The sequence below is a fragment of the Mobula hypostoma genome, chromosome 9, assembly GCF_963921235.1.
Source record: "Mobula hypostoma chromosome 9, sMobHyp1.1, whole genome shotgun sequence".
Taxonomy (NCBI): Eukaryota; Metazoa; Chordata; class Chondrichthyes; order Myliobatiformes; family Myliobatidae; genus Mobula; species Mobula hypostoma.
This window is the reverse complement of record NC_086105.1, coordinates 112617677-112629874: the sequence shown is the minus strand read 5'-3', so window position 1 is coordinate 112629874 and position 12198 is coordinate 112617677. Positions and strand designations below refer to the sequence as shown.

At 38.0% G+C, this 12198-nt stretch overlaps 1 protein-coding gene across 1 annotated transcript in view; it reads left to right on the top strand.

The window, feature by feature from the left end:
• Positions 1 to 12198, top strand: part of rnf216 (ring finger protein 216) — a 224255-nt gene that overhangs the window by 55689 nt on the left and 156368 nt on the right. The window contains exons 8-12 of the mRNA XM_063058933.1: positions 1444 to 1558; positions 4483 to 4622; positions 5688 to 5738; positions 6663 to 6800; positions 9354 to 9502. Of these exons, the coding sequence (XP_062915003.1) occupies positions 1444 to 1558; positions 4483 to 4622; positions 5688 to 5738; positions 6663 to 6800; positions 9354 to 9502 (593 nt within the window). The remainder of the gene's footprint in view (positions 1 to 1443; positions 1559 to 4482; positions 4623 to 5687; positions 5739 to 6662; positions 6801 to 9353; positions 9503 to 12198) is intronic.

The following is a 12198-nucleotide window of genomic DNA, read 5'->3' as shown; positions in this document are numbered from 1 at the left end:
ACCTGGCACCCAAGCGAGAGTGGACACACACCGGGTTCCCGCTGATCGTACCTTTCTACCCTGTGCATTTAAGGCTGATCCCCCGATCAGCCTTCCAAGAGCTTCCCACCGACTCGTGAGAGGCGCACCGCTTCCAGGGTCTCGTTACCTTGAGTGTCGTGTGTCCTGCCTTAGTGAACCTGTCCCTTTTTATCCCCCTGCTGGGGTATCGCCTGTCCATCACTTCAAACAGTTCAGGGTTCAAAGGGGGAGCCGCTCCAGACAGCTCTCTCTCTCCCGTCCCTTCATTACACATCTCCAGATGCTGCTTCATTGTTCCTTATCTCTCCTTCCCCTGAGGACAGATGGCAGACCAACTGCTGATGCCACTGATGCTAACCCAGGCCAGCAAACATCTTAATTTTATGTGTATTCTCGTCACAAGGATTATCTCTATAAAATTTGTTGGATATTTTCCTAAATTAAATATATAAATGTTCATACATTCAAAGGAAGATAACAATAAATAAAACAGAACAAAAAAGAGAAATTGGGTTTTGTGACAATGAATCTCTGGAGCATTTTATTTTGAAGTAGACATTGCCTCAGTGTTTGAGTCACATAGAAATGTATATTGCCCTAAATGTGAGAATAAGAATGGCGGAGTGTAAGTAATGCTGGAGTGAAGATTATCTCTTATTTGCTAGCTTCAAAAAATAATGAAATTATTTGCTTTTAACCTGAGCTCGAGTAGCAGGGCAGGAAATTAAACTTTTTTTTTCCTAAGTTGCTACTCTTCACAAAGCAGTATTGGCACCAAGTGTTGTAGTTGTGACTTATTTATGAACTTGTTTTTCTTTTTGACCTACTACTAGCGGTGGCAAACCTGTGGCACATGCAAAGAGTTTTTTAGTGCTGCTCTATGATTCTTTAAACCCCCTTCACACATAATAAAAAGATATAACATGATTATGTTCCCTGCCAAATAAAGCAACAAATGAATTTTTACAACCTCAGAGCAGTGAGATTTTTCACAGGAAGTGTCTCACACTGGCTTGGTGCCAGATAGAGTTGCAAGAACACATGATGTTAGATATGTTTTGAAAACCTCACAGGCCTGGTGTACATATTGGTATTTGGATGGTAAATGGTACAATAGCAGAACTATTTAGAAACAATGTCATTTTTAAAATTCTTTTTAAAGATGAGTGATTTTGAATATTTATTGTTTTACTTTAATAGTAAAACAATGAATACATGTAAATAAGCAACAGGACTTAACATCCATAATTATTGTTACTAATTCATTAATCAGTGAGTATCTTTGCTCAAAATTATCATGATTGCTTTAGAAGATTATCACCAACTTGGGCACGTGCTGTCAGAAAGGTTTGCCTCCCCTGGAGTAAATGATACAGTTCTGGTGCTTTAGCATTTTCTTCTTTTTTGCTGTTTATTCTATAGGCCTTATCAGATGCTATTAAGAAATGGCAGGAAAACTCACCGCAATCTAGTCAGAAAAAGACCAGACGAAAAGAAATGAACTCATCTAATTCAATCAGTTTCAAATTTGAACAAGGTGAGAATCAAAAGCTGCCACAATGTGGAGTGCCCATTTTGTAAGTACGATCATCTAAAAATGGATAAATGTCTTTTGAATGGGTAAAGCAAATGGAATGACTCGATTCTATTTACTCTTTTATTTCAATAATTTAAAGATGTCTCATTTAATTAACACAAGATGGGATTAATACTCTCAAGATACTACAACAACACTGCTGAAAGTATTTTATATTTAGGCATAATTATTAACATCCTGGTAGTTTCTATAAAATTGCAAAAGTTACCATGTTTTTAATAAAGTTTTGATGGTCATGCTGAAGAATTGCCTGAGTAGCTTCAAATTAAATGCACAAACGTTCTTTGTGGAGTTTTCAAAACTCTGGCGCTAAAAAGCCATGATGACAATTTTGTTATAGCATGGCAAGAATTGTCTGATAGCTAGGGAGATGTGTCCTTTGATTATGCATAATGATTCTTGTGCAGCTGTATAATCCATTCATTAGAAATTTAAAATCTTCCAAGAACACTACTATATCAGAAGCCAGATAGTCTAAAATTAAACAAAATTTTATAATTCCACTGTTAAAATGCCACTACTGGTTTTAAGTGCCTTAAGATATTTTAAATATTGATTCACTCAATTTCATTCAAACGTTAAAATTTGACTCTTTGCACGAAGATGAAAATCTGAAAACCAAGTCCAGGTGACGTTCGTGTTATGGGTTGGTTTCCTAGAAGACGGTCCATATTGTAATTTACCATAACATGAAGGTGCAGCATCTGTGCATCCACCATGAAATGAGAGTTGAAAACAAATGTTGGGCTTGTGTTTTTTCCTCAAATCCAATGAAAGCAAATTTTATTCCATACCTATAGCTTTAGTGCAGTGATTTGTGAAATCCTAAGGGTGTACTTCTGTAAACCCAACAGTTGTAATGTGGGAATTGCCTTAAGAAGTTACCACCTGTGAACCATCATGCCCTTGAACTTGAGGATATCTTCATTCACTCCCAACAATGAACTGTTCCCACAGCCTATGAACTAACTTTCAAGGACTCTTCATTTCATGTTCTCATTATTTCTTTCTGTATTTACACAGTTGGTTGTCTTTTGCACATTGGTTGTTTGTCTTGGGTGCAGTTTTTCATTGTTTCTTATCTATTGTAAATCAACTGCAAATAAAAGAATCTTGCATTATGCGTACAGTACTGTGCAAAAGATTGGGCACATGCAAAAAAATTCTGCAAAGTGAAGATGCTTTTTAAAAATGACAAACTTCTAAATATCAAAATTAAAGCAGTAAACAGTTTAAAAAAACTAAATCAAATCAATATTTGGTCTGACCACTTTGCCTTTAAAACTGAATCATTTCTCTTAGGTACACGTTTGTGCATTTTTCTAAGAAAATCAGCTGGTAGGGTGTTCCAAGCATCTTGGAGAACTTGCCACAGATGTTCTTCAGATTTTGGCAGTCCCACTTGTGTCTCTCCAGGTAATCCCAGACTGCCTCAATGATGTTGAGATCAGAGCTCTGTGGAGGTCATACCATCTGTTGCAGAATCACAAACATGAGAAAATCTGCAGATGCTGGACATACAAGCAACACACAAAACACTGGAGGAACTCAGCAGGCCAGGCAGCATCTCTGAAGGAGTAAATGGTTGATGTTTCAGGCTGAGACCTTTCTGGGGGAGGGGAGAGAAAGTCAGTGCGAAGTGGAGGGAGGAGGGAAGACTCCTTGTTCTTTTGTTCTTTATGACCTTGGCTGTGTTTAGATTCATTGTCCTGTTGCAGAATGAAGTTTGAACTAATCAGATGCCTCCCTGATGGCATTGTGCGATGGGTGAGAATCTGCTTGTACTTGACATTGAAGATTCCATTAATTCTGACCAGATCACCAACTCCATTTGAAGAAATGCAACCCCAAACCTGCAGAGAACCCCTGCCGTGCCTCACTGTTAGCTGCAGACACTCATCCACGTAGAGCTCTCCAACTCTATGGACAAATTGCCTTCTGTTTGAGCCAAGAATTTCAAATTTTAACTCATCAGTCTAGAGCACTTGCTGCTATTATTCAGGAACCCAGTCCTTGTGTTTTTGTGTGTAGGCGAATCTCTTGGCTTTGTTTCCACTTCAGAGGAATGACTTTTTGGCAGCAATTCTTCCATGAAGACCTCTTCTGACAAGACTACTCTGGACTGTGGAGGGGTGTACTTGGGCTCCAGTGGTTTCTGTGAGTTCAGAGCTGATAGTAGTGCTGGACTATTTTGAATTTAGAAGGGATATCAGTTCAATATATCTTGCATCTGCTGCACCCAGTTTCTTTGGCCAAACACTGCATTTCTGATCCTAAACCTTGCTGATTTCTTTATGCTTCAGAAGAGCTTGGACAGCATATCTTGAAACTCCTGTCTGCTACAAAATTTCCGCTTGGGAAGGACTTTGCTGATGCAGGATGACCACCTTGCGTCTTGTTGCTCTGCTCACTCTTACCATGGTGTAAGAATTGATGATTTGAAGGTTAAACTGTCACATCTGCCACACCCTCGCCTTTTAGTTTGGTTGTTCTTCACCACTTGTTACTGTTTCACTTAATCAGTGTAATTCACTCAACTCATTCTATTGACGTAAGCATTCTGTTTGTTATCTTTGTTTAATCATGGACTGGGCAATATACCTACAAAATAATCAAGTTTTTATTTAAAAGTAGTCTCTTACTAAATATGTTGCTTTCTTTAATGTAGTCTGTAAAATTAATTATTTGAAAAAATGAATGCTTGGAGATATAAAACTTGTCTACTGACACTAACACAGAAGACAAAAAATAAACATCTATGACAAAACTTGTGAATAAAATCTAGGGGCCAAAGATTTTTGTTCAGTAACTGTGCCTTGATAACAAACTTTGAACTGTCCTCACTGTACAATGCATTTTCTTAGGTGCCTTTAAAATAGAGAGACAGATGCGCTTTCTGGAAAACAAAAGACGACATTGGCGATCATATGACCAGGATGGTCTTCATCCACTGGTGCGACAAGAGCTGGAGTTCTTCCATCAGAAGATGAAAGAGATGGAAGAGGTAAGTGAAATGTTCACCAGGAAAGTATAAATTGGAGAAATGCTTGGACTGTAAATGTCAGATTAATGTTCTGAAAAATTTTCTTATCAGTTCTGTGGAGGACTTTAGTAAATTATGTTTTGTCGCTAGTTATTTATCATCATTGCATTCTTTGTATAAATATGGTGATGGCTTCATCTTGGACAAAGAATGGTTTTGCATGTTTCAGCAATACACACAAAATGCTGGAGGAACTCGGCAGGCCAGGCAGCTCTAGGACAAGAGTACAGATGACTTTTCGGGCCAAAACCCTTTGATTCAGCCCGAAACGTTGACTGTACTCTTTCCTAGATGTTGCCTGGCCTGCTGAGTTCCTCCAGCATTTTGTGTGTTGCTCAGATTTCCAGCATCTGCAGATTTTCTCGTTTGTGATTGCTTGAGTTATTTATTTTTATTAAATGTATCTCCCATTTGTAAATTAATTTGATCACTACAATTTTCCTTGGGTACAAATGTCTTAATTTAAACTCCGTAATCTTGTACAAATTTGAATCAGTTATATTTTTGTGTGTTTTCCCTGTCACCTCCAGCTTAAGTATGGTGGAATGCTTTCAAAAGCAGAGTAGTTCAAAATTGACAGCAAAGAGGTATATTTGTTGGTGGAACATAAAATGAAAATGAGCATTTGCTCTGAGTATTCGTAATGTTTGTTACTAATCATTCCTTCCCATCCATTTCATACTTGTTCTCATGTTTTCTTCATGTAGTATATTTTTGGCAAGATTTTAAATATCTTCACATTTATGATTCCTGTAAGAGTGGGGAATTGAGGAATATGTTAAGAATTTTTTTCAAACTAAATATATGCAAAATAAATATTTGGTTACCGGTTGTATTTGGCGAAATGAATTTATTCTTAGTATTCGTAATTTTATTTGCAAATCACGATGGGTAACGTAGGATTGGAGCTCAAGTGCATCCTAATAGAGAGTTAAGATTATTTGTGTGACATTGTAGGTGAGAGCATTGGAATGTGAAGTATTTTGTACTTAATTGTCAGATCCTTATTTATATTTTCTGTTTCAGTATGCAGATTTTCAATTTGCTATGCAAATGAATGAAGAACAATATCAGAAGGCAAGTATAAATTTTACACTTCAGGGCAGCTTTGTTGTTCATAATCACGACTTTCGCTTTCTACCAAACTTCATGAATCATTTATAAGCAGCTCTGCTTTCATGCTGAGAACCACCTGAATGTTCAACTTGTGCATCTAAAAGTACTGATGCATCTCCTCAGCAACCAGGGAATTTTAAATAGTTGAGTTGTTCTGCCCTTTGGATTGCACTTTGAAAGTGGGTATGTGAAGAATCATTCCAACATTGGATTATGTCTTGAACTGTTGTGATGAAATGCTAAACTTTAGAATGAAAAGAAAATACAAATACTGCAATTTAAAAGAAGATATTTGGAAATAATGTGCCTGATGTGTGTCTGTTAGAATTTGTTGTCAGAAAAGGAAGGATTGATGAACCTTTTGCAGGATTGATGAAAACTAATGTGAGCACAGCAAGAACGTCCTATTTCATGTTGATACATAAAAGAAAGCTCAGCTAATTTCCTCACTGAGTTCTAAAAATGGGTTTTGAACAAGGTCTTGTGCTGTCCTTTCTCAAAATAGGTGGGTAGTGCTATATCCAGCACTTAAACTTGTCTTTTAACTTGGAATTTTCATTGTAAGTGGCATTTCAAGCATGTTAAATAAGACTGGCATTTTGATATAACTGTATTTTAGGTGTGCTCTAAAGCAAACAAAGTAATTTGTGTGGTCAGTAGAAATTCTCTGAAGTATTCTAAATTGAGCGGGAAGGGGAAGTCAGTGTTTCTCACATTATTTTTCCTTAAAATCATAATTGTTCCAGACAATTTATTGGAAGTCTTTGATTATTCACAGGCTCTTTGTAAAATTGCCCATATTGTCCCATTACTGAATAAATTTTATCCCTAAGTATTTGTTCATTATTAATAGAAGCTGTAATAAATTGACTTCCCTGCTTGCAGGATGGACAGCTGATTGAATGTGGCTGCTGTTATGGGGAATTTGCCTTTGAGGAGTTGACGCAATGCAGTGATGGTCATCTCTTTTGCAAAGAATGCCTCGTGAGATATGCACAGGAAGCTGTGTTTGGAGCTGGCAAGGTATGAATTGATCTTTGAGATGCTTTTTTAAAATAAATAAATAAATTGGCAATTCCTGAGCCATGGTTGTAATTTATAGAGGAACAGGTGCGGACCATCCACTCTTTCAAGCCTGCTCCACCATCATTAAGATCATTGCTAATCTTTGTTAGTGCATTCTCCAGTGTTATTCCAGTAATCATTGATGTCATGAAAATTATTAATCAATATTATGAATGAACCTAATGACTGAGCTTTCACAAGCACTGGAGTGGCGAATTCCAAAGGTTCACTACTCTGAGTTGGGGAAGTGGGGAATTCTACTTATTTCAGCGGGGGAGGTGTATACACACAATTCACCATTTCAGGAACTAGTCTAGTGAATCTTGGCTGCACTCCCTCTATATCTAGTAATTCTTTCATTAATAAAAATACCAAACCTGCATACAGTACCTAGTTACACAAATTATTACCAGGGCCACATACAATTGCAGTGAGTATTTTTTCCTCTTGACTCTAGTCCTCGTAACAAAGGTTAGTTTTAGTTCCTCTATTAATCAGTTAATGCAATTGCATGTTGGTCTCAGTGACATTTGTTTAGGTGCACCTGGGTCCCTTTGAATAGTAACACAATCCAATCTCTCCATTTAAAAAAAAAATACTGTATTTTTGTTAAATGGATCAAAACACATAATGCCGCATTTTTCCTCATTAAGTTCCATCTGCTATGTTCTGAACCACTTGGTCTTTATGAGCAAAAATCACTGTTGTCCTCTTCGGTACTCTGAATCCTATATATCTCTAAACTGTTTTCTTTGTTTGCATGAAACACAGAGTATTTCATTGCACCCTGTTATAAATGTCAACAAACTTGGAAATGTGACATTAGTCAAGCATCAATGCTTGCTGTACCCTAAACACAACCTATTAAGACAAAGGGGTTTCATAATAAAACAGGCACTTTAGGACTGAGAAGGAGAATATTTAGGGAAGAAAAGATCTAGTGCTTTCCTGTGTACATGATGACTAAACTCTTGGGCTTCCAGCCAGATACGGGTATTAATTTTAACCATTTCGATGACTAACTCTGCCATCTTCCATCAGGTATGATGTCTGGGCATGTCTAGTCCGGTGGTATTTATACTCTGTCGTCCGTCCTTTCTGATTTGATTAGTTCTCATCCAATTAAGTTTCTGCTGTCCCACCTTGTTTACAACCGAATTCTAGTTCTTACTTGGAGCGTCTTTGCTAACATTCTTTTCCTTTAGTTTTATTTCAGTGACTTCCTCCTCCAGGTGGTCCCAAAAACCATTGGCACGGCACAGTAGTTTTATGCCAGCAAAGTCAATCCTATGGCCATTGTGAATGCAGTGTTCTGCTACAGCCGATTTTTTTTTCCGTGTAATCAAACCAGATACACCTCCTGTGCTCCTTGATGCGGGTTTCCACTGTGCATCCCATCTGGCTGATAAATGTGCACCGCATTCACAAGGAATTCTGTAACACCCGCCGACCTGAGTCCCAGGTCATCTTTGATCTGCATAAGCTGCGATTTGGGCTTCCTTACAGGTTTGTGGATGGTATTAATCTGGCATTTCTTCAGAATTTCTGGGGATAGTTCCAGAAACTGTGGAAGTATAGGGAAGACGGATAGTAGCAATGGATTCCTCCTCATTGTTAGACTTCCTGTTTTTTTTTTCCCGTTGGCCCTCAAATCACAGCTTGTGCGGGTCAAAGATGACCTGGGACTCAGGATGGCTGACGTTTACAGTATTCCCTATGAATGTGAAACAATGTATATCAGCTAGACGGGATGCACAGTGGAAACCATCATTAAGGACCATGGGAGGTGTATCTGTTTGGGTAACCCGGCCCTGGAGAAATTGACGGTAGCAGAACATTGCATTCACAATGACCATAGTATTGACTTTGGCACAAAACTACTGTGCCGTGCTGGTGGTTTTTGGGACCACCTGGTGGAGGAAGCCACTGAAATAAAACTGGAGGAAAAGAATTTTAACAAAGATGAAGGTCTGGCTCCAAGTAAGAACTGGAATTCTGTTGTAAGCAAGGTGGGACAGCAGAAACCTGATTGGATGAGAACTAATCAATCAGAAGGACAGACGGCAGAGTATAAATTCCACCAGACTAGACTTGCCCAGGCATCATCCCTGATGAAGATGGCGGAGTTTGTCATCGAAATGTTGGTTAAAATCAATATCCGTACCTGGCTGGAAGCCTGAGAAGGGTCTATTCATTAAAGGAAGAAATTGGAATTGATAGCAATAAGCTTTAATTTAAAAAAAACAAGCTGCATTTTTGGTAGCTGAGTTGTTTTCTTTAAAGTACAAGTGACTTTCCATGAGGTATAAGCTTTGAATTAAGAATAAAATACTTGAATATACTTCAAATGATTATTACATTTAACCATTTAAGATTTTAAAAAATTCATCTGTTATAAGTTCTCTGATTTTATGTGGTAAGTAAATGCAAACTTTGTTATCAAAAAAACCATTTGAATGTGCAGTAGCCAAAGATGGCTGACCATTGTGTCAATCTTTCCTTTGTTTGAAGTCCCAGCTGAGCTGTATGGATAGCTGCTGTACCTGTACATTCCTCAATGGTGAGCTGGAGAAAGTATTGCCAGAGAACATACTATGCAAATACTATGAGCGTCAAGCAGAGGAGGCGATTGCTACTGCCTGTGCTGATGAACTTGTACGGTTGGTGTCCGTTTATAGATTATCTCCACTTTAACCAAATTGAGTTTGTATCAGTATTGAAATGCCTATAATATGAAGTTGTATTTTGCAGCATGTGACTAATTCCTCATTATACTATACTCGAGTTTTTAGTTAAAATGTCTCCTTCTTATTATATTGTTGATTAAATCTTTTATTTTTTAAAAAGCAATCTTTTTCATGATTTGATGTCTGGTCACTGTGGTTTGTAGAAAATATGGTAATCAATTTGTGCACAGTGTGCCCTTGGGTTATCTTAACATTATCACATTTGAATATTCATTATTGATAAGACCATCAAGGTAGCAATACAGATTTTTGCAATAATGCCGTTGGATCTTTTGTGTTAGAATAAATGGGGACACGGTTTAACATTGCATCAGAAAGATGCAACCCTTCCTGTATGTTAGATTCTTGTGCTTAAATTTCTGATTTGAGCTTTGACTCCAAAAACTTTTAATGTAGGCAAGAATGCTGTGAGTTGAGTCAGTGCATAGTCTACGAGATGTATTTGTGTTGAAAATCATTGTCTCTAAATGATAAATAAAGGCTAGATCAGTTGATGGTGTGTAGGTTGCTTTGCTCAGCGCTTTTCTGAAGGCATTTGTATCTAGTCAGCTTTATCCAAAATATAAATTGCTATTTATTATATGCATTTTTTAAGGTTTATCCTTAACGATCTAGCGCAAGCAGCTAGAACTGCCTGTCTAACTGCATGCTCATCTTTGAATAGTTTTTAGTACAGCTTTGTTTTTGATACGGCTCCTTGTACCCAAATATTTTATGTAACTTAAAATCTAGCTTAACTGTCACCTTAAGCCTGAAGTTAGATTCTAGCCTGAAGTTGGATTCTAAACTTTAGAGCACTTTGTTTGCTAGGGATTACAAGGGGGGGGGTGGGGGGAACCACTTATCAGTTGAAAAATAAATTGTACTAATTGTAAACTCAGTGGCCATTTTGTTAGGTACCTCCCATACCTAATGATTGCTGCTGAGTGTATGTTCATGGTCTTCTGTTGTAGCCCATCCACTTCAAGGTTTGATGTGTTATATCAGTGATGCTCTTCTGCACACCACTGTTGTAACACGTGGTTGAGTTACTGTTGCCTTCTTGTCGGCTTGAACCAGTCTGGCCTTTCTCCTCTGACCTCTCATTAACAGGCCATTTTGCCCACAGAGCTGCCACTAAATGGATTTTTTGTTCTTTGTTTTTTCACACATTCTCTGCAAACTCTAGAGATTGCTGATTTCCTGGGATTTTCATGTAGTTTCTGAAATCTCAAACCACCCCGTCTGGCACTAACAATCAAAGTCACTTGGATCACATTTCTTCCCCATTCTGATGTTTGGTCTGAACAACAACTGAACCACGTGGTTATGTCTGCATGCTTTTATGCATGGAGTTCATTCCATATGATTGGCTGATTATCTAATGAGCCAATAATGAGGTGTACAGGTGTAACTAATAAAGTTGCCTCGGAGTATATACGTGCCTCACTTTTTTGATGAATGTTCATTCCGTAGAAATAGAATTTTAAAAATTCCCTGGTGAGAGACTGGCAGACAAATTGATCTGCAATGTTAGTGCGCTGAAGCCTTGCTGTACATGAAATTGCAACTTTGTGACCTTACACCAAAAGCCACATTTGGTGCTCATTTGTTGCCTGCTGATTGTTTCTAAAGGAAAGTACGATAGTTATGAGAATGAGACTGGGTTTGGAGAAGGCTTGTGTGTAGAAGGCCAGTGATTGGCAAATAGATGGGGTAGGATCAGTGGATAGAGATTTGATACTTAGGGGGATAGGACATGGAAGCATGTGCTCAGAGGTTGGAGTGGGAGAAGTGTGATACCCAAGTCTTCAGGTTTAAAGTCCTCAGGTGTGTTTCAAAATCAGTGCCTGGTGTGGGTGATGGGAGTGCAGTGTCCAAACACCTTTAGCTCCGTAATCAATCAGGTTCCTTACATAACACCCAGTCCAGAATTGTTTCTTCCCTAGTGGGCTCAACCATAAGTTGCTCTAAAAAGCTATCTCGAAAGCATTCTACAAATTCCTTGGGATCCACCAGCAAGCTGATTTTCCAAATCTACCCACAAAATCTATTTGTTATGCTGTTCTTTGACCAGGAATTGTTGCAACCTGTTATTCTATCCAGCTTTCATGATACAAATACTACAGAATTGACCTTGATTGGGGTTACATTTGTATTGCTGAATGTTGCTAATCTTTAGTGTAATTGGTTAATATCTAAAATAACCTCAGGACCACATTAACAAGGTGATGGTCCAGCCGAATGAAATCAGACACTCAATTAAAAGATAACAACTTTATCTTGTTGTATAACAAAGCAGTTTTTTTGTTCGTCCCTTATTTCCCCGATCACTGACTGGTATTGAAGTACAAGTTTGAAGTCAATTGATCTTATGATTTTAGGCTTTGGTGCCCTAAATGAACCTGAAGGGTGATTATCTGCAGGTCTATCAAAACGTAAAAGCTATCACAAACAGCACAGCCATATTTAAGATACAACTAAGTAAATGCAGGTCTACCTTGTAAATGAACAGTCTTTGCTACAGCAAAGGATTTTATTTAATATGTTGCTAACAAAAGTTTCATATGCTACAGTGAATGGTTTACTGCACCCTCACTGGGAAGAGATGGATGAATTTCTGACCTTTT